The sequence below is a fragment of the Amphiura filiformis genome, chromosome 6 (assembly GCF_039555335.1).
Source record: "Amphiura filiformis chromosome 6, Afil_fr2py, whole genome shotgun sequence".
Taxonomy (NCBI): Eukaryota; Metazoa; Echinodermata; class Ophiuroidea; order Amphilepidida; family Amphiuridae; genus Amphiura; species Amphiura filiformis.
Genome location: NC_092633.1, coordinates 59,214,004 through 59,237,974, shown reverse-complemented (window position 1 = coordinate 59,237,974; position 23,971 = coordinate 59,214,004). Strand labels below are relative to the sequence as shown.

Here is a 23,971-nt window from a genome sequence, read left to right as displayed (position 1 = left end):
TACCCTGACCCGACCCCTGCAACAAATTTAGTGACTCCTCAGAAGAGAATGAATGCCCTGTATACTCTTGCTAAATGTTTGCATTGAATATGTTATTGTTATGCAATGTTTAAACCTTTTTTTGTGATTAGGGTGAACTTACCTCCCATATGGGCGAACCTGCCCCAATATGGGGCAATTTCGCCACTTTGCAAAACTCTTTTGTTTGCTCTATCCTGTTGCAAGTTGCTATTGTAAGGCCTATAGTTCTGGGATTGTGGCCGTGCTTTCACATGGGCTAATCAGGTCATCCCTAACCTTAAAATTGACATCGCTAGGCTGGTCAGAAAAAAATAGGGCGAACACTCCCCGCTCTCCCCTACGTATTTACACTAAGTACATGCAAACTGTACTAAAAATTTCAAAAGAACTTACGACTTTATATTTCCCATCCTTATCCGGTTCAAATAAGTGAACATACAGCTCTTTGGTTGTGGCTGCTCTAGGATTACGTACGTAATCTTGATGTTTTTCCTCGATTTTAAACTTGGGTTTTCGCTTCCACAGACCTCTGCAGTCACGTACACACATTTGCCCATGTAGTCAAATTTTCTTCCATCGCAAGTTGTAAAATGCGGGTCACCATGTGCGGAGCATACACATTCGGTGGTGTTGGTTTCATACCGTTCGCTGAAACAAACATAAATAATATTCCTAAATCGATGGCTATTTCATTTCATTTCATGTATTAGAGGAGGCCCCAGCAAAGCCTCGTTGAATGGAACAGTCTATATTTCACCTCATGCAAATATTCTTACCATTGAACTCATAATTCAATATTTGACAAATATATTCGGCTTGCCGCTCTGAGGACGGTCATCAAAGCTGCAAGCAGCATGGCAGTATGAAACGAGCATTAATCTCAAATTTTACTATCAAAGACGATTTCCATTACCTTTTTTGCACAAGTATCCGGTCTTATGACTACACTGGATATCGTTCCATTTGCCAGTTTTGCCACTAGGGTACATATGCGTACAATCTTCCCCAGCGCCATGATCGTTCGGTTCACCGGGTGCCCAATTCTTGTAATTGCTCTGTATTTTAAATAAAGAAATGAAAGACACCGTGTGAAAAAGCACTAGTCTATTATAAATGACATTTTGGGAAAAAAAGCACAATTTGATGTATTACGTAAGGGGACATCACATAAATGTGATGCGTGGAAATTGTTATCGAGTGTTGTCAGGAACATAAAGCCAATCTAGTGATGTACAAAAAGACAAACTTGAAGGAGGTTATACTATCGAATAAAATCATTCACCCTATTTATATACGTAGTATTATACATACAGTCAGTAACCCTATAGAATTTAATAAAAAAGTGGTTTTTTTAAATAATTTAAGGTGGGTCGGAGCAGAGCATGACTAAGCTGAGTTGTCACTCAAATATTAAGACATATAAAGCTGACACACAAGAGGATTGGTGTGGGTTTTAATAATGTTTTATATAAAGAGTATCATTATTTGCCCCGTATGCATGATTTTGCTCGGGAGTAGGAGAAACACCCTAAATTTTAATGTTTATATAATTTGCCGTAATTCAAAATCGTAAGACCTTTGGAAACATAAATGCAATTATTGGCTTTTAAGGTTATTAATTATTTTAAACTGCTGTGATTTGGTAGTTCACAGCATATTACGAATGCTAGTGAGCTTTGGCAAAAACTGTATTGCTCAATTCATAGCGAGTGTGTAGAAGAATCAAAATATCACAGATATACTTTTATAGGTGCTGTGGTTCTGGAGTTACGTTGTAAAGAGGGCTGAAACAACAACACTTTTGTAAAACGTACATAACTCATTAACAACAATAAACTAAGCAAGTTTGCAAAGTATATGATTTGCAGAATGAACTTTTGCAAAACATGAAGGTGTTATTTTTTTAAATAATATATTGATCTAGATAATGAAAATGAATTTTAGGTTGCTTCGACCAACAATGCCTCGTCTACCCTTAATAAAACATTATTATAAATTACGCAGGATGCCGAAATTGTAAGGCTAAAATCTTTTACGGCCTACATTATTTCGGGAAACAAATTGTTGTAATGCAAAGAATTTGGTTGTCCGCACCCCAATAAAATATCAAATTGTGTTTTTGTTTACATCAAGGGTGTCAAATTAAGTTGATTAGTTTCAAAAGCACTAAAAGGACCTTTCAGACTAATTCACAACCTACTATTCACCTTGGGATTGCTGTTTAACATAACACCCGCAGATCCTATGATTTGTCTGTTTTTGGGTCACTCGTACCATTACACAGGAGAAGCTCAAAAGTAATTTACATGTATTGTTTGCTCAACTAATTTGTCAACATTCAGCGTGTATTCAGTGTTCAAAAGGTGACTGTTTTTATGGAGAACCTATTGTCAACAGTAGAGTTAAATGTTTGATGCTTTGTGTTGAAGGACCATTGAAAGAATGTCCAATTTAACAATTTTGAAGGCTTAAAATCACCCAAATGAATCAAGGTTGCCAAATCCGCAATTTGGTTGCCCAAATGGGTGACTTTTGAAGATTTTCCCCACGACTTTCGACATCTTCCAGTCTCATAGAAACAGATGGTTAAGGAAAAAAATTGGGTGGCTTTTCAACAATTCAGGTGCAGGTCTGGTAAGGCTAGGCATATGGAAGTCTTGAAGGCCTACATTTATTCAACTAAGGGGCTGTGTAATAATTAATTATGAACCCTGCTCAGACCCTGGGAGGGGGTTTGATATAAAATCGGATCGATTGAGCCCATATTTATGGGTCGAGCTATGAGTTTTAAAATATTTTAAAACCCATAGCGAGACCAATAAATATTGGGCGTAAAGCATCCAATTTTATCATTATTATATGTTGGATCCAATATTTTCACACACTTGGATTCATCAAAACATAATAATGTCTGATATTGATTCACTCATACAGGAGTAGCTCACAGGTATTCAGTTCCTGTGCGAAATATTTGTGCCCATATTGAACATAAGCGTCCTACAAAATAGTAAATTGTATTGTTCTGACACTGCGATTCAAATTGCGCTACATCAGGTGAAATTGCGCCACAACTTTAAAACGCCACGGTGTCCACCCCAAGGTTAAAAAATAACTCAAACACTGAAATTGCACCTCACATTCTCAATTGTAATTCTAAATTATACTATCCTCTCACATCACTAATCACATTAAATATAACATCAAATATCGGTACCACAAAAGACGGTGACTGTGAAAGACGGGTGACCGCTAGTGTATTATAATATTAAGAAGTATACTGCAGCTTCAGATAAAATGGCTAAAACTAGACAACTCCTGCTATCCGAATCGCCTTCAGATGGAATAAGACTTGCTTTTTTAATTCTGTCTATATTCGAAGTCAGAGCCACATCTGACGAAAGCTTGACCACAGTGACTGGCAGAAGCACAATTCTCACTGTTATGCTTCTTGTTAACATGGACCAAGCATGCCAAATGAAAGAAAATTTAACGGCTGCGGGTAATTAGATTTTAACATGGAGTTAAATTGTATAAACTCACGCTAGATTCATCAGTCCATTTGAAATGTTGTTTTCCTTCAAGATGTTTATCTTGGAACCCAATCCAAATGTACATGCCTGCTGCTTTGACTTGTCCTGTAAATCGATTGGGATCGAGATATATTTTGATGTTGTTGTTATTTTATAAAGTAATTTTCAGTGTTTTACACATATATAATGAATACATTGAACATGAACTCTTCTGTATCTGAACGAAAATGCAAATTGTTGGTGTTATCGTTTTCTGACAACCTTTTTATAACCTTTTGCGAATGACGTCGAAAACGTTTTGTGTTTGCTGGGTAGGGTGTTTATAGGATAATCCTACTTGACTTAAATTCATTGAATATGCAAACTTAAGGATAGAATGAATCGGTACATTATTTCATAGGGTTGTTAGTAACACGTATCCGAAATCGCGACGAAGTGTTTACCCCATAATGCACTGGCTTGTTTCCCAGCAATTGCCGTGAGCAGTAAATTGAACAAAAATTGAAACACTTGTAAAGGGCATATTTGTATGAGCTATAGGTTTAAAAAATAACTACCAAAATAAAAATCCTTAGACTATCAGCTTTCAGATGCATTATGGTCTATGATTATTTCCTGACAAAATTTGAAGGCAGATTTTGACCAAACCTGTCGTATCCTTAAGGTGGCTGTGTACTCTCAGACATGCATGTAGTAAAAGTGCAATAACTTTGTAATTATTCGCGCAAGACATATAAAAGTATACATTTTTATAAAGGCAAGACATCAATAAATCTTAATATAAATACAGATTTGGGGTAAAAACAACAATTATGAAAAAAATCACAAAAAAGTTAGTTTTTGGCAATATTTGTTAAGGTACAACATAACAAAAAAACACTCTTTCCAAAATATTTTATTTTGATTTTAGCTCAATCTTGAGGCTCCATTCCAAAACGGTTTTTTTATTTTTTGATATTGGCCTTAGTTTTTGAGATATTGACCATATAAGGCATCAAATTGAACTTTTAAAATTCACAAACGCCTATTTGCACAAAATGATGCCTAAAATCGGAAATAGACCAAAATATAAAAAATGAGAAAACAGTTTCTTGAGTCGATCATGCTTTTTACGATGATCATAATTGCTTACCTCCTATAGATGCTGTATTTATTGAGTTATCGTGTACCTAAATCGTCATTTTACCGAGAAAATGAACATTGAAATAATGGCCGTTAAAGTTTAAAGTGGTCACATTTTGCCCTTTCATCGAATCTCACAGGATAATGCGGCAGTTTTCGTTTTTCTACCTTATATTATGTGAACATCGGGTAAATCCACAGCCCGTTGAGAAGTTTGAGCGAAATCCATTCATAACTTGATATTCAAATCGAGGAATAGAACTTGAAAAAACCCACATTTTATCAGCTAAAACGGAGCCATTTGACCACTTGAAATTAGTGTTTCCAAAGGATGCGCCACGCATGCAGATAAGCGTCGCGTATGCGTAGCGTATCTGTGCGTTAACAAATTGCGCGATACGCAGCGCGATGCGTTGTTGCGCGCGTGTCACCCCGCTGATACAACAAATATTTTCTCTCTTTTAAAATTGCAAACACGAATGAAATAGTGAAATAAAATCCATAAAATAGCGCAGTTGGAGTTTATAAATCTGGATTTTCTTTCCTTGTATTTATAAAAAACATAACAAAGTAACAAATATCAAAAAAGCTCAATTTTGCGAAAGAAACAACGTCTTGAGTACACAGCCGCGTTAAATTTTCAATTACATCGCACTGTTGGTGTGAACATATATCGGAAAGGCATACTATCATGACCTAAATGTGGAAAATACTTACGAGCAATCCAGTCGTTTTCCTTTCCGTTTTGAATACTGGTTAAGTGACCACCTCGAGCTTTGCAGTCTTTTTTCTGCTTCATCGGATGTTTTCTTAGCCTTGTTCAGATAGTAGCAGTTACCGCCGTATGATAGAGGGAATTTGTCTCCGCATTTCGAATTTGCTAATAATGTAAAAGGTCATACGTGTTATAGACTTTTTGAGTGATCGCGTTTAATATCGTTTACGTAAAAGCTGGCAACTAGCATATTTTTTGTTATAACGAATACGCTAGGTATGAATCCGTTGTCTGCCAAGCAGCATTTTGAGACCGTGACCCTCAAAAGACCCCAAAATGACCTACATGAACTTATATAGGGATCAAAAATTGATTTTATTACAATCACACTTTCGAACATGTAAAATTATTCGTCTGGGCCTACGGATTCCAGAAATGTAAAGTTTGTGCGCTTACGACATAGAGTTAAGGGCGCAAATAATTGTTGTAAATTGTTCGTCTAGATTAGAGGCTTCAGAAAACGAAAAATTGCACTTTCTGCGATGTCTAGTTTGTACAAAAGTATGTTACGTTACACATCAAAGAGTTAAAAGATCTGTAGGATTCAATAGGATTCAATGGCTTTGTATCATCTATCTTCTGAACTTCACATCGCAGAGAGTGAAAAGTATTCTTTTCCTGGGTCCCTTGAGCTTGACGAATAATTTGCGGCTTCTTTTAACGAAAAAAAACCTATAATTTTTCACCTGTACAACATGCAAATTCACCATGACTTAGTAACTACAGACTTGACATTTAAGTATGGGATATTTCTTCACGAATTGACAAGACTCGTCTGGAAGGGATCTGCATAATCCGCACGGGCTAAATATTAATTGGGGTGTGTCAGGAGATGGTGTAAAATGTAGTTTGATAGAAAATCTTCTTTCCATGAGTTTACAATATGGTGCTCATAATGCAGTGTATTCGCCTAAAATGGCGGATTGAAAAGAGGCTGAATTTGAGCTTTAGGGGACACAATTAAGGACTTTATGCAACATTGTTCTGTTATTATCAAATTTATTGGAGTTTGATATGATATTTCCTAAACTTCGTCAGTAATTGACATTCGTCAGAGCTGAAATGCACTTGCAATTTACCAATTGTTTTGCAAATGGGAGGAGCTTATATTATGGCTCTTAAAAGGGGTACGTACTCAGATTACTGTTGTCAAATGAACTTAAGCTATTATTGTGTACAGTACGTTTATAATATTTGGCCCCAGAGGGACATTCAAATTTCTGAGTATATACCACTTTTAAGAGTCATTTTTTCAAACGCTCCGCCCACATTCAAAATTGATACATTACAAGTGTATTTCATTTCTGATCAACACTTATTGGTATTTAGGTTCAGTACATATCACCTCATATCAACTTCAATGAATTTGATAATATCAGAACAATGTTCAGTAAATTTTACCCCACACAAAACTTAGATTCAGTCTCATTAAATCCGCCATTTTAGGCTTATTCACTACATTATGAGCACCATAATGTTAACGAATGGAAAGCACATTATCTATCAAAAATGATTTGACATCATCTCCCGACACACCCCAATAAATATTAATATTTGTCAAGTCTGTATATGTCTTACGCACGCAAATATTACATTTTCGTGAGCCCTAGGCTCAGACTAATAATTTGATGGGTTTTTTTTTTCAGCATACCCGAATTAACCAAAACAGGTTGGTTGCTAGCATCTACCCAAACCTGCCTATTGACAGATTTCCGATTGATGAAAAAGACACGATGCATGATTAAACAATTAATATATCTATATTTGAATTACCTTCCTTGCACATGTAACCTTTCTTCGCATTGCAACTCAAGTCGTTCCATTTGCCAACTTGCCCGCCATTATTGTAAATATGAGTACAGTCTTCATCACCCAAGTTGTTTGGTTCACCGCGTGCCCAGTTTTGATAATCGTACTATAGCAAAAAATAAGGAAAGTTAGAAACAATGTGTCGTAGGCTATATTGACATATTAAGAATACGATTACGCATCATTAATTAATTTCCTATGCTAGTTTGCAATGTTTTAATGTTTGTATGTTTCAGTGTATGATGCGTAAGCTTCTTCCCTTGTTTGTATGATTATATCAGTTTGGTGAGTAAGCATCAATAATTTATCTCGTACACTGCGAGGGTTGACAACAGAAGGCCGTAACTCACAAAGGATTCCTTTGTGAGTTAAGGCCTTCTGTTTGTCAACCCTCGACAGTCTGGTGTAAAGTGACTGCTCATATCCATATGTGCCAGACTTGAGTCCTGTTTAAAAGGGACAGTCTGTGTTAGTGGTTAGAGCGCTCACCCGCAAGCGAGAGGTCTATGGTTCAAGTACCCACACAGGCAGGTATGTCCGGAGTTTTTTTCTCTGATTTATCTGCCTAAACATGTTATGTTTCCATTGTGATTTCATGTTTAATTATGCTAGTGTGTGATGCGTGATTCTTAAAACCCTATTAAAGTTATGCGAAAATGTGATCTCTGTCCTGCATTAATAATGTTCAATATTAATAGACGTCGGTCTAATAAAACCGTACCCATTGACGGTGATTGGTAATATCAGTTAACTGTTCGCACGTTAAGGCTTAGTAATAATAATCACATAGCGGCGGATAAGACAGTTTCAGCAAAAGCCATACACTCTCAGAACATTGGATAAAAATGAATGGGCAGAAAACAGTTGGTTAAAAAATGTCCAATACTGGTTAAGATTCTTGAAGTTGGGCAAAATACAGTTGAATACATGGATGGTCAAACTTGTCAATATGGTATTTACACAGGTTGGGTGAATTCAGAGTTCAAAATTACCAATGTTGGTTATAATCAAAAGCATGCTCAATTGAAGTAGACATAAGACCATACCGCGGGATGTAGGCATATAGCCTATTGGGGTCGACGCTAAGTCAGGTTTGCGTGGGCGAACTCAAAAATAGCGCGAGCGTACACAACAAGAAACTTCGCGCGTGTGATGAGCGATACACACTGTCGTCACCATGCCGCTGAGTGCACCAAATCCGCGTAACTTACTAGTTTAGTATCTTACTTCTTTAAGGCCCGGTCACACTATGACGGACGATAAGCAACGAAAGGTGACGAACGTGAAAATCACAAAATGTTGACGGCAAAGCGACGTGAAAAAGAGGAAAAACAAGATTCGATGACGAGTGGGAACGACATTCAGCGACAACACGACGGCAAGGGACGAAAGGCTGCAGCAGGAAATGGAGACTTGCGACCAAAACCGGGCGTTGTCTGGGCGGCGAGTGACGATGTCTCGACGGAGCCCGACAACAAGCAACGAGGTCGGACGGCTGGCAGCGGATTTTCTTGCGGCAAGGAACGGCAGCTGACGGTGGATTGCGGCGATGATGACGTGACTCAGCGGCCGACATCAAAGCCTGTGTGTGTGCGGGTCGTATAGTCCACTTTGGCGTTTTCACTCTTCACAACGTTCTGATCATCCACTCAAAAATATCAATATCAATGATAATCAAAAACATTAGCATCGATATGAACAATAATCAAAAATATTAAAATCAATATAAATAATAATCCAAACTATTAATATCTATATCAATAATAATCAAAAAATATTAACATCAATATCAATAATAATCAAAAATATTACACATATCAATAATAATAATAAAAAAATATCAATATCAATAATAATCCAAACTATTATATCAATATCAATAATAATATTAATATCAATTATTATATATCAATAATGACCAAAAACATTATCATTAATATCAATAATAATCAAAAATATAATAATTTTGATTATTATTGATATTGATATGTTATTATTATTGATATTGATGTTAATATTTTTGATTATTATTGATACTGATATTAATATTTTGATTATTATTGATATTGATGATAATATTTTTGATCATTATTGATATATTGATGTTAATATGTTTTATTATTATTGATATTGATATAATAGTTTGGATTATTTTTGATATTGATTTTACTATTTTTGATTATTGGTCCTGTGTCAGAACTTGGGGTACCTTTGTGTTACATAGTAAAAAAATGAAATATTTCAAACATTTTACCTACACGTCTCATTTGAAGTGGTTCATCCTCCTGTGCATTTTGACACCGTTTTTATGGAAATCGGTTAAAAAATGAGAGAGTGCGGGCAAAAACAATCACAAAGTAGGTGGGATTTAACTCCACCTCTTTTTTCCACATTTACAATCATTCTGAACAAGTATTAGTCTTCTAAATGACCTTCTGTATTTATTTACTTGGTATAGATGTCTGGGAGTTCATTTAGACATTTTTTTACTAGATTCAAATTTTTAATGGGGGTTTTAGATCAAATTTACGATACGAATCCCTCCTCCTAGTCCTCCTCCTTCTAATCCTCCTATTCCTCAACCACCCTTGGCACATTTCATGCCAAACGTCATAAGAAAATATTAAAAATTTTAAAACAGGTTAAAAACATGAGTAATATAGAATAAATTAGCCTCAATTTAAGACCTGATTGAATCTTCTAAGTGAAGGAATACTCAAGAGACAGTGGTTTGAAATCCAAGCTGCACATCAAAATGTAACAAAACCACCTTTTTGGGTACCCCAGTATATGACACAAGATCTATTACTGATATTTACGTTAATTTTTTTAATTATTATTGATATGTGTAATATTTTTGATTATTATTGATATTGATGTTAATATTAATTTTTTGATTATTATTGATATTGATATTTTTAAGTGGATGACCAGAACGTTGTGAAGAGTGGGAACACCAAAGTGGACTATACAACCCGCATGCTTTGATGTCGGCCGCTGAGTCACGTCATAAAATAAAATAAATAAATGTTGATATTTATACAGCACCTTTCACATGTATCAAAGCGCTTTACATTTATTCCGCTGTCATTAGAACATGTCAGCTGCCATACAATGCCTAAGGCATGCTCATACCTTTGGGCGGCGCTTAATGGACAATATTCCTAACAGCTCCCCATTTCACCCCTGGGTAGAGAGAGGCAAGTGAGGTAAAGCGCCTTGCCCAAGTGCACAACACGATGGCACCGCCGGGGGTCGTACTCGCAACACTCCGATTGCGAGGTAGAGCATGTACCGCTTCGCCACCGTGCCCGCATCATCATCGCCGCAATCCACCGTCAGCTGCCGTTCCTTGCCGCAAGCAAATCCGCTGCCAGCCGTCTGACCTCGTTGCTTGTTGTCAGGCTCCGTTGAGACATCGTCACTCGCCGCCCAGACAACGTCCGGTTTTGGTTGCTAGTCTCCGTTTCCTGCAGCAGCCTTTCGTCCCTTGCTGTCGTGTTGTCGCTGAAGGTCGTTCCCACTCGTCAGCGAATCTTGTTTTTCCTCTTTTTGTCGTCGCTTTGCCGTCAACATTTTGTGATTTTCACGTTCGTCACCTTTCGTTGGTTATCGTCCGTCATAGTGTGACCGGGCCTTTACTAAACTAGTATATTGGGACTTGCTCTGAAGCGCAACTGGCGAGTAACTACTTCGCCAGAGTGCTACACTATCGTAAGTGCAGTTTGGACAGTTTAGGAGCATATTAGTGTTTTGCGTAGCCGTTTGTTTCCAAGTAGCCATAAAATGACATGGAAATGTAAAGCAATTTGATTTTAATAATATAAACTATATAAATGGTGTTAAACTTAATAAATAGATGAATTATTTACTGACTTAGATGTCGTAAGTGCCACATACGATAGTGTAGCACTCAAATAGAATTGAATATATGAATACAAAAGCCACCTAAGTCCATACTTTGGCCAAATTGAGTTAAGCATGGGAAATTGTTGCTATACATAGGCCTGTCATATGTATGAAAGAACAACTCAAATTCATTCTCTGTGTCTATTAAGCATGTGAAAAATAGCATGTATGAAAGAAGCACCCAATTCCATGATTTGAGTCTTGTAACACATTGATTAAATAAAATAAAATAAATGTAGACATTTATATAGCGCTTTATGCCGTAAACAGCCTCTAAGCGCTTTACATTTATTCCGCCGTCATTAGAATATGTCGGAACCACGTTTGCAGCCTACAAGTGGCGCAGGGTCCATCAGTACAACGACTGTGACTACCCCTAACAGCTTCCCATTGCACCTGGGTGGGGTGAGGCAAGCGAGGCAAAGCGCCTTGCCCAAGGGCGCAACACGGTGGTGGGACGGGGAATCGAACCCACGCACGTCGAGCAAGCTCTCAGATTATGAGTCCAAGGCCGTAACCACTGAGCCACCGTGCCCTCTATTGATTGATTGAAATCCATTATGTATAAAAGTCCACTTGTAACACATTCATTGCTAGAGAGTGACTTTTGAACAAAAATGGGTTTAATAAAGGAAAGTGTGTGGTTTATATTACATGGCAGAATGCTTATCAACATTATACATACCTGTGTGCTTTATTTTGTATTATCTTACTAGTGGTAATCTCATTCTAACATTGTTGTCTTTGTATATGATTCAAAAACCACCTAAGTCCAAAATTTAAAATGAACCCCACGAAGTCCCTGAAATGCTAATCGTCATACCCAATACAGGTTAATCCACTCATTTGCACGTACAACTTACCATATTGACCAGGTAAATCTAACTGAAGGAATTAAAATGATACACAGGTTTTTCTCTCAAAATCACTTCCTATGGACTTAGGTGGCTTTTGTATTCATGTATTCAATTGAGTGTATAGTGCAACGCTATCGTATGTGCCACATACGATAGTGTAGCGCTCAAATAGAAATAAGTGTAGAGTGCCAGGTCTGAACGTTGTATCGGCGTCAGCTTAGAGGGCACAGGCATGGAATATTCCAATCTATATGTTTATTAATATATGCATAAGACCCACCCAATTTTAAGTTTGTCGCCCTCTTGTGACCAGATCAGACGTTAGTCTCAATCCCAGCCGCCGTGTACTCTTTAGTGACAAAGGAGCACAATCCAGCTTTGAACCGAGACTAGCACGGTTCGCGCAGGACGCATCTCTCTATTATATCAAAAAATACCGTATGCTAAATAATATGAAAAAAAATTTGTTTTAAATTCTTGACACTCACGGTTGACCCATCAAACCATACGTAGTTATGAGTCCCTTCGCTGTGTTTATCGTGGAAACCAATCCAGAGAGACTTCCTTGCGTCAACGGCTTGCTCTGTGAAGAATAATTGCCAAAAATTGTGATTTTATTGAAATCAACTTTCCTTAATTTTACCAAAACAATGGGTGTATTCTTCGTGTAAATTAAGTGTGGGCCCTCACCTGGCCTGGCCATATCTGGTGTGATTCACAAAAACGGAGATAATGCCATATTTTTTATTTTGCATAATTGAAACTTTGTAATGCCTTGCACTCGGGGAGCATAGCGCCGACCGGTCTCATACGACTTTATAATTATGCATTTGGCGTCCAGTCCATACTATATACTCCCATTGCTGCTTTTCTCGGGTTTTTTTTTCGGTTTACTCCTGCCTCTAAAACTAAACTTTCTTACATCATGTCTGCCTTGTCTCTCGTATTGAATATGATTAATAAAAGGATCGGAAAAGGCGCAAATTGTCTGAGCAGTAATCGATTAGCCTCAATAAATCAAGACAACCATCCATTTAATCAATAATTATAATTATTTAATCAATAAATCAAGATCCATCTCATTATTAATAAGACTTTTACTATTGAACCTCATATGACGAATAAACTAACACGGTATCCGATTGTTTTTTTCATTTAAAGACAGAGGGTACAGCAAATTACCAATAACAACTTCCGCCAAAAGTTTTGCAACGACAAATGGAAAAAACGTGACCAAAACTGAAATTAGAACCGAATCTTGAAAACAGGGAGGTAAAAAACGATACTGGGTGGGCAATTTAATTTATTTTTGCCTTCAAATTAGAGAAAATAAATATTTACCAGGTGTGTATTTTTGCGAAAAATTTGGCTTCGATGTAAAAAGTGGACTTTACAGGCCCCCCTGCATCTTATGCCAATATTAGCATATTCATGTAGTAACTTTCAAGAAAAATTGCATACGAATTATATTGCATTTCCCAGTATTTTGATATATTTTATTTCAGTAAAAAAATCCCTCGACGGCAATGGGTATAGTAGTTAATACCACTATTTACCATATTTACCAACTGGTATTTACCAATCAACACTGACATAATCATGATAGCTATGTCTTCCTAAAAACAGAATGCGAAAATCATCAAGAATAGAACCATTTTTTAACCTACCTAGGAGTAATGGTGAATGATAATTAGTAGATTTTGTAAAAAGCAATTAAACAACAAATGCGTCAAAAGACCAGCTGTGAATTCAGTGTCACCCTCTTGATATGGCTTTATCGTACTTCTTTTAGAATTATCTTGAAAATGCTTACCAGTGATCCATTTATTTTCTGATTCGTCCAGAATGCTAGTTAAGTGACCTCCTTTATCTTTACACTTCTTCTCGGCTTCATCGAATTTGATCTCTTTCGTACCAAGGTAGTAACAGTTACCTCCATGTGACAGAGGGAAATTGCCTCCACATCCTGGACCTGAAATGTTATATATCACATTGTTTATAGCGTAATCAAACCATAGGCTTTTAGTTGTCAGGCAATGGAACCAAAATTCATTCGATCTTTCGATCGACCATCGATGCTTGGTCGATCATTATTATCAATGAAATATCAATTAATTGACTCTTTTTAATTGCAAAACATTTAATCTTTGTATGTAATGTATTGACCAAACAGAGACTGTACCATTAATTGTGATTCGTTAGTCGATTGTTCATTGGTATAAAATATCGAACGAGAATTGACGGTCATTTTGACGGAACTAATCGTAGCGTAGCATTAAAATCACAAAAATATTCGATTCAGCACTTTTTAGTATCACATTTAATAAAATCTGTCGGGCCGTATGCTTGTATACGGCGGAAATATTTTTCATATCAGATCAGAGTAGGAATAATAGGTCCTTTTTAAAGTAACTTTGGCAAAAGTAAATAAAACAGATTCAAGAAAATTGTAGCAACTTACCAGTGTTACCACCGGTGTTACCACATTTTCCAGTGTATGCTTTAACTTCGCAAATCTGCAGATAGTCTTTCCGTTTAAGAGCAATACTAATGTATTTCCCTCGCAGATCACAGTTGATTGAGATTTTTTGATTAGCTTTAATCATTGCGTCGGTCACTTCACCACATTTAGCGTTCTTTTTGTGGTCTTTATTGTTTCCAACACGAATAACGGCTCCACGAAGGCGTTCCTCTGATATAAAAAAAATAATAAAAAATTATTCTACCTTACATAAGTTAAGGGTTTCAACGGGTGATTGTGTCTGAGGGTTACATACCACTAAATAAGTTTGAGCTCTGCAAAGAAATAAGGCGAGGAACTATCTGTAGTGCAGACCAAAAAACTGCTTTAAAATCAGTGAAAATACCAGGTTGATATAGCACAATATATGCCTCAAAATGGTATGTATTACAATTTGTTGTTTTCTTTCATTAGTTGACATTTTGTTGAAATATTATCCAAATTTATCCCATGACATCATAACATTCAAACAAGAAAAAGTCTCAGTTTAACAGCTCTCATGTTCAATTTTTTTTATCATTTGGCATCTAAATCATGTAGTTTTATCTGGTACTGTTGGTTTTTAAAAACTACTTTTAAAAACAGACACAACGACATGACAATATACTCACTGCAGCAATCAACCCTGTTAAATATGTCCACCTTTCCTACACATTTGTTGCCGCCCATGTCCACCTTCCACCAAGCTTTATCGTCGTTCTCTGTATAAAAGATGTAATCGTAACAAAATGTTTACACGGGTCTTTTTATTCACAAATCAGACTGTAAAAATAACCAATTTAACTGTCAAAGCTGATATTGAAGCCACAGATGGAAGTCAAAGAATTCCACATGATGAACTATTGCAAAGTAACAAGTCCTTGCCCTTTTTGTATTCTAAAAAAAATGTAACATATATAATTGTTGGATTGTTTAACCCTGATTTACTTGACGGGGCTTGTTGCATCCCCCCGTCAGATTTTCTTCTAGCACGCTCAAACCATAGGCGTATGGCCTAGATCCCGGGGGGATGGGGGAGAAAACGTTCCTCAATATTTTGCCGGGTGGTCAATACAATCATCCCCCAAATGTTGACCCCTGTATGTGGTATTCTGACATAATTAACCTCATATTTTGTTACTTAAACCCCAAAAGTGCAAAATTATTGTAACCATTCGACCCGGGCCAATAGACCCGGCATTGCTCTTATCAACTCTCATCCTCCTGGTATTGGGTGGTATTGGAGTTGCAAGGACCTGATAATAATTATGAAGAGTTTGGCTCCAAAAGGCGCTAACTCCACCGGCGGCTTTGTGTAAAATTCATTTGAAATATTGCAGCAATAACCTTGCCAATCTAATAACATTGGACCACTGGAATAGTTATAACAATAATCGCAAATCGCGTAAGCCTACCACGTGTGAAGAAGAAAATAATAAATTAAAAATGCTTTTTGTTCCAAAAGGAGCTAAAGGGGACAAAATTATGTTAAAATTAACTAGAGTTACAAACACATCCATTTCAATCGTTCAATTTTATTAAAGCTTTAAAATGTTTAAAATATATACCAGGAAAAAGTGAAACAAGGCGGCTATTGGATTTAGCGCCTTTTGGAAACAAACTCTTGACCCATTCCATGTCAACTCCAGGGATGTGCACCGCAGCACCTCTTCAATTTTTTTTCTTTTTTCTGTGTGGTGGTAGATATTGATGAGAAAGTAAAATTCCGAAAATTTGAGCTTCATACTCCATTTCGTTTTCCTGTGGCATCAATTTGAAATTTAGGGGGGGTCAGCGTAAAAATGTGTCGCAACGCGAAAGACAACGTTTGGAGGTCCATAAATGTACAAAGTGAACCATTTACAACTTTGAAAAGTATGTATTCTGGGGTACTTATTTGTGTAGAATTCAAATCTGGCATCAGAAAACTTGTAACTCCTTTACTTTAAAAGATATAGGGCCCTCAAAATGCAACTTCGTCCATCCAGGACCAACTTTGGGGGGTCAAAACTCCAAAAGTAAAAATAAATTTTTTGTCCATTTTTTTGTCAGTCAGAGCCCTTTAGTAGGACATTACTCTTATCCAATATTGAGCCTATTAGAATACTTTTAGCTGAGATATTACCCATGCAAAACCCCAATTGTACATTTTTTGTACATTTTGACCCCCCTGAAAACCAATGTCAGACATTTTGCCCCACCATCAACTTCAGGTATGTTGAAGATATGTCCTTGGACAACATTTCTGAGAGATATTGGCTTTGGGACTCGATGGCTTCAACACATCAGTAAGGTTTGCATTCTCCATACAGTTGTACACATTTTTGATTTCGCATGTATAATGACTTATGTACAACTCTATGGAGAATGCAAACCTTACTGATGTGTTGAAGCCATCGAGTCCCAAAGCCAATATCTTTCAGAAATGTTGTCCACGGACATATTTTCAACATACCTGAAGTTTATGGTGGATCAAGATGCCTGACATTGGTTTTCAGGGGGGTCAAAATGTACAAAAAATGTACAATTGGGGTTTTGTATGGGTAATATCTCAGCTAAAAATATTCTAATAGGCTCAATATTGGTTAAGAGTAATGTCCTACCAAAGGGCTCTGACTGGCAAAAAAAATGGACAGTAAAATTATTTTTACTTTTGGAGTTTTGACCCCAAAGTTGGTCCCGGATGGACGAAGTTGCATTTTGAGGGCCCTATATCTTTTAAAGTAAAGGAGTTACAAGTTTTCTGATGCCAGATTTGAATTCTACACAAATAAGTACCCCAGGATACATACTTTTCAAAGTTGTAAATGGTTCCCTTTATACATTTATGGACCTCCAAACATCGTCTTTCGCGTTGCGACACATTTTTACGCTGACCCTCTAAATTTCAAATTGATGCCACGGGAAAACGAAATGGAGTATGAAGCTCAAATTTTCGGGATTTTACTTTCTCATCAATATCTACCACCACACAGAAAAAGAAAAAAATTGAAGAGGTGCTGCGGTGCACATCCCTGACTTGACATGGAATGGGCCTCTTCATAATCTGGTTGTTCTTATTTTGGTATCAACATTATCAACATTCAGATAAGACCCATTGCTATATACGTTGGTATTACAAACAACGCTATAATACGTTTAGTATACAAAATTCAGGCGTAGTATAACCCCCGGGTAGACGTGTTATAAAAATGTCTCTGGTAAACGAGGGTTGAGGAAATATTAAGGGCAATAATTAAATCGACTTTTTCTTTTTTTTTAAATAAGTCTATAAAGTGTCATGACCATCCTCAATATCTAATATTTGCGCGATATATTTTCTATCTCAACATTTGAGTATACTTAATGCTACTATCATTCAAGTTATATATAAATAAAATGTATTTCTGCCGCAATACTTACTTGTATGCGTACATGATTTTTCTCCATAGTTGCCTTTCGTTTCGCCATCAACGGCATTACTCGAGGTCCCCCTCTTATCGTACACACTGCTCTGCTGTGTTTTTTTGCCTTTTAGAGAGATCGCTGGTCAACGATTCAATGCAAAAATTCACAAAATGATAAGATTAAATATAAAATACGTGTACATTTAAGTTATGTTTGTAACAGTTACCCTTGCCCTAGACAGAGTGTATAATTGCCTTCACATCCTGGACCTGAAATATTATACATCATATTCTTTATAGCGTAATCAAACCATAATTTTTATGCTGTTGTTAGGAAATTGAACCAAAATTCATTCGATCTTTTGATCGACAATCGATGCTTGGTCGATCATTATTATTTATAAAATATCAATTAATTGATTTTTGTTAATATTATTGTGAGAACATCTAATCTTTGTATGTATAAATGTATTGACCAAACAGATTGTAGCATTAATTGTGATTCACAGTGGCGGCTCCAGGAATTTTTTTCGGGTGGGGCATGGGGGGAAAAGTTAATTTCAGGGGGGGGGGGGGACTTGCCGCAAAAAGTGGCAATTTACGTGATTTTAGGGGCTTTGCCTCAAACGTGGGGGGGCAAAACAAATATTTGGGGAAAATACCCCTGCCCCCCCCCTCATAGCGCCGCCACTGGTTGTTCATTGATATTACGGTATCGAAACAGCATTGACGGTCAATCAAAAGGTCACACAAATCTGGATGCGGTCAAGGATAATAGAATCAGGATGTGACAATCTCTAATTAGCATGCGTCTAATTCTTTATGTAAATAGCTTATTGTTATTAAAATGATGTCGTAACCTTGCTAGAGGGCGCTAATAATATCCGCAGACAGAGCTTGACTGGAATGTAATGGTTAAATTTATTTTGTGTAAACTTTGAGTTTGTACGTGAATCTTTAGCAAATTATTAAGAGCTCGGTTGAAATGTAGCTAAATCTAGTAAGTGTCAAATTCTGCTGCATCACTCCGTCTGGATGATAGATTAATCTATAGATTAAAAACATTGAATTCTAACAGATAGATGTACAATAAACACGATTTTTTAGTATGATTGATAACATGGAAATCCCTAACATGCATGAGTATGAACTTTCATTGTTCACGACTGATTACCTAGCCCACATGTTCACCAATAACATTGAGTTCAAGTTCTAATTAATGTTATAGGGGAAGTATTTAGTGCAATATCACATTCAATACGATCGGTTATAATTCCAGATATAATCTGTCGGGCTTGTATACGGCGGAAATTTTCAAGATCAGGTCAGAATTCGAACAATAGAGTCTTTTAAAGTAATGTTTAATGATACAGATTCAAGAAAATTGTAGCAACTTACCAGTGTTACCACCAGTGTTACCACACTTTCCAGTGTATGCTTTAACTTCGCAAATCTGCAGATAGTCTTGCCGTTCAAGAGCAATACTAATGTATTTCCCTCGCAGGTCACAGTTGATTGAGATTTTTTGTTTAGCTTTAATCATTGCGTCGGTCACTATACCACATTTTGCGTTCTTGTTGTGGTCTTTATTGTTTCCAACACGAACAACGGCTCCACGAAGGCGTTCCTCTGATATGAAAAAAAAAATTATTCTACCTTATTATAAGTTAAGGGTTTCAACGGGTGATTGTGTCTGAGGGCTACATACCACTAAATAGGTTTGGGCTCTGCAAAGAAATAAGGCGAGGAATAATTTATATGTAGTGCAGACCAAAAAACGCTTTAAAATCAGTGAAAATACCAGGTTATATAGCAAAATATATGCCGGAAGGTTTTACGCCTTGATTTTGTTGAAATATTGTCCAAATTTATCCCATGATATCATAACTCTCACTTGCTGAGGGCGCGCTGCCATTTTAAGGTAGAGTTTAGTGCATTAAAACAAGAAAAGGTCTCAGTTTAACAGCTCTCATGTTGTCATTTGACATCTAAATCATGTAGTTTTATTTGGTACTGTTGGTTTTTAAATGAGAGTTTTAAAATTCAGAAAATTACGTACGAAATTAACAATTTTTTTCATTCAAAATTGTGTAATAGGCAAATAGTATTATTTAACCTGAGAGCAAACTCTTTAAAACACATTTTCATCATTTAAGTCAAATAAACATTAAGGTCATATTACTTTTTGCTTTAAACATACGATTCTAGATTCATTTCTAAAATTATCAATGATAATTTACGATATGGCGAATTGGTGATATAATAAAATACTTTCTTTGTATTTTGAATCTCTGCTCCTCTTTTGTCATCCCATGGACATCGCGTGCATTATATATTTTGTTTCGCTAATCTGTCACGGTTTGCCTATGGCTGTCACATTAAAAACAAACTGAAACCACATAAAAACCCGGATATACTTTTAAAAACAGACACAATCCTATAATATACAGTCGACAAAGACATGGCAATATACTCACTGCAGCAATCAACTCTGTTAAATATGTCCACCTTTCCTACACATTTGTTGCCGCCCATGTCCACCTTCCACCAGGCTTTTTTGTCGTTCTCTGTATAAAAGATGTAATTGCAACAAAACGTTTACACAGACTCTCTATGCACAAATTAGACTGTAAAAATAACTAATTTAACTGTCAAAGCTGATATTGAAGCCAACAATTTCAAAGTTATTTTGTTAGGTCAACCATGAATGATCCTAGCATGTAGGTCTAGGTCCAGGGACACTCGAAAACCATTTAAAAAAAATTCTGTTCATATACAGGCGAAAATAGTAACTTTTTGCACAAGATTTGCAATTTAAAGAGAATTTGCTCATTCTAGTGACGCTAGTATATGGACAATATAAGTGTGCTTTTTCATTTAATGACATAAAATTTGAAAAATATTGTAAGGAACACTTGAGGTTTTGACTTTTAAAACCTACATTTTGGTCAAAAAATGTGCTTGGATAGGATGTTTTCAACAGATTTACCACATTCGCCTTGCTATACTATTAAATTGTGATGTGTTCTGTTGACCTAGTGACGAAGAGTGTTTTTAGGGGGAAGTGTTAGCTTTCGTTTGATATAAAAAAAAACGTTCTGATTGGAAGAAGGGAACACTTGAGGTTTTGACAAAAACCAATCAAAGAGGCCCATTTTTCAGCTAGAAGCACCACAGCTCTTCGATGCTATGCACTCAACCGTGTAGACAATCAGTGGAGACAATCACTGCTCGCTTGAGAGGTCTTGGACGAAAATGTGTGCTCAGGTGTATGGAGGTAAACACTGTGCGCATGATGGTTTATAAGAGAATGGTTTTTGTATAGAAACCTTTCCATATGATGGAATACTTGCCGACACAATGAATTGGGTTGCCAAAAAATTTGATGTTACCATTCTAGGTCCAGCATTGTTATAACCACTCGATCCGGTATTGCTCTTTTTATGGCGCTATTTTCTTTTGAAAATAAATTATTTAAATATATCGCTCCTCGGTCTTTCTCTCATCAATCCCGAATGACGTCGAATCTTCGTATTCGACAGCCAGCTATCGAAGGGAAAACATCGCACTGGCGTACTCGATCCATTTTGTTATCCGTCTATTCTAAAAAGTGTAATGACCATCCTCAATATCATTTGTGCGATGATTTCTATCTCTACATTTGAGTATACTTAATGCTACTATCATTCAATTTATAAATGAAAATAATATGTTTCTGCCGCAATACTTACTTGTATGTGAACATGATTTTGCTCCATAGTTGCCTTTCGTTCTGCCATCTACAGCATTACTCGAGGGGGACATTTTCTGATCGTACGTACTGCTCTGCTGCGTTGGTTTGCCTTTTAGAGAGATCTCTGTTCAAAGATTCAATGCAAAATTTCAAAAAATGATGAGATTAAATATGAAATACATGGAACTTTATGTTCTGTTTGCAATAACTATTATAACTCCATGAATTTAATGATCGCCCTCTGCTGTGCCCCAACATCAGGGTGAGGATCTTTACTTTTATAATGCGCTGCCAAACCCCCAAGGCCGCACACTTAACAAACAAGCCGCTGGTCTGCAAGGTGGTCAAATCATTCCATAAATCAGTCCAGGGATGCGCAATTTGAGATCAGCGCAAGCCCTAACCTACCTATATAAACATTGCAGCCAGGATCAGCTCCTTGAATTTCATACGGATAGACTGGTTTTGTCCAAGTGAATTTCAATATAGCTCATTTGTTTTCGCAAGACCAGAAATTGGCAGTGCTCTAATAACTACATGAACTATCATTACTCACCAGATTCTAGAATCTTACTGATCGAGCTAAGTGGACTGCATAAAATTATGCCTCCTTTGGCATTCACTAATGTTCCTATGGTTTTCATTCTGGTTTAACTAGTACCAGTGGGGGCACCAGGAATTAGTTTCGTGGGCATGGGAGCAGGGGGGGGCAAGTGAATTTCTGAGGGGAAAGTCGACAAAAGCCGCAAATAGTGGAAATTTACGTAATGGGGGGAGGGTGCCTCAAAACTGTGGGAACTGGGGAAAGAATTTTTGTGGGGAATGCCCCTTGCACCCCCCCTCCTCGTAGCGCCGCCAATGACTAGTACATTCTCTCAAACCATTTCAGCTTATATGATTGTGCTTATGTCACGATTCTTGTGTCTCCATCGGACGGGCTTTTGACAAAATCATTTTACTTCACTGTGACTTTAATAATTATAAAAAAAGTTAAAATTGCTACCAAAAACCAAATATTGCAACCGGATATAAATTTTACTTTCTTTGGCCTAATCAAAGCAAACATATGTCTTCCCATATTAGCAATCTTTGTACAACTTTCACATTTGTAACTTAATGGCGCATACGACATTTTCTCAGTCAGGATGCGTGTCATCATGCCGTCAGAGCACTTCTCTTGTCTCACATAGATTATGCCAACTCCCTCATGTATGGTGCCCGTGAAATAGACCTAAAACGGCTGCAGCGTCTCCAAAATAAGGCAGCCAGGCTGATCTTTGCATGTGGGCGAGACAGGTGCTCTGCCGATTTGTTGAATACCCTCCACTGGCTCCCGGTGAAAGAAAGAATTAACTTCAAAATCACATATACAACTGCATATCAAGTACTGTTCCGGCATATTTACAACATCTTGTCACGTTTTATAATCATCCAGATTCATCCAGAAGCAGTCGCACGCTCCGCTCATCATCTGACAAAACAACCCAGCAAACATTATACAATCGGCCCGATACTGGCTCTATAAAAGCTGCTATAAAGGACCAAGAATGGCAGCCTGTATTGGTCCGACACGGTCGTGCACACGGGCATTCGACTGGCCCAATAGATATTGCCAGCACTGGGCCAAAATGGGTTGAAATTGGCCCAGTAGAGGTCCAATTTATTCAATACTGTACTGGGCCAATATAATATTGCCAATATATTCCCATTATGCAACCGTAAGCAAACGGTAATGGTCCAATTTTGGTCCTTTTTATTTTATTTCATTTTGGTCCACGTCTAGCTGTGGAATATTCTTCTATTCATTCCTCGATTATCCGGTTGGTTTCAGGCATTATTGGTCAGTTTCACCTGTTGAACCAGATCTCCTTTATAAAGGAGACCTACAGGTTACTTGCACTCAGCACAATTGAATTTGTGTTAACTGATGTGCAAAGTATTAAAGGTCGATAACAAACCAAGCTCACAAAACTGAGCCATTGATAAATGAAATATATATTCTATGGTGTCATCAGATAAAAATTATGCCTTGCTCACGTAGATTTTTTACAAGGCAGTAAATGAAATATTCGGAACAAGCGCAAACTCACTGCCTCTTCTTTATAATAATAATAACATGTGGCCCTTCAAAATGAAGATGATACTGATCAAATATTGTATTTTGATAGTAGAAAATGTCAGGGTTTCAAAACCACGCCCACATTAATGCAACATTGGGCCAATACAGGGCCGGCACTCGGGGCCTACAAGCCCGGCCTACAAGTGTCTGCCGCAACTGGACCAGTATGTATGTGCCGGCTCGATGCCATATTCGGTAGTCTTCAATTGG

The 23,971-nt window shown here is 37.0% G+C and overlaps 1 protein-coding gene across 1 annotated transcript in view; it reads right to left on the bottom strand.

The window, feature by feature from the left end:
* The window catches only part of LOC140154301 (uncharacterized), a 31,585-nt gene that overhangs the window by 5,933 nt on the left and 1,681 nt on the right, over nucleotides 1–23,971 (bottom strand). Inside the window, exons 3-15 of the mRNA XM_072176877.1 lie at nucleotides 21,641–21,766; nucleotides 20,387–20,476; nucleotides 19,308–19,538; nucleotides 17,926–18,048; nucleotides 15,156–15,245; nucleotides 14,485–14,715; nucleotides 13,837–13,995; nucleotides 12,512–12,606; nucleotides 7,222–7,363; nucleotides 5,391–5,553; nucleotides 3,562–3,656; nucleotides 935–1,076; nucleotides 415–669 (exon numbers count right to left, since the gene is read on the bottom strand). Coding sequence (XP_072032978.1) covers nucleotides 3,608–3,656; nucleotides 5,391–5,553; nucleotides 7,222–7,363; nucleotides 12,512–12,606; nucleotides 13,837–13,995; nucleotides 14,485–14,715; nucleotides 15,156–15,245; nucleotides 17,926–18,048; nucleotides 19,308–19,538; nucleotides 20,387–20,476; nucleotides 21,641–21,766 — 1,499 coding nt within the window. The 3' untranslated portion in view covers nucleotides 415–669; nucleotides 935–1,076; nucleotides 3,562–3,607. The remainder of the gene's footprint in view (nucleotides 1–414; nucleotides 670–934; nucleotides 1,077–3,561; nucleotides 3,657–5,390; nucleotides 5,554–7,221; nucleotides 7,364–12,511; nucleotides 12,607–13,836; nucleotides 13,996–14,484; nucleotides 14,716–15,155; nucleotides 15,246–17,925; nucleotides 18,049–19,307; nucleotides 19,539–20,386; nucleotides 20,477–21,640; nucleotides 21,767–23,971) is intronic.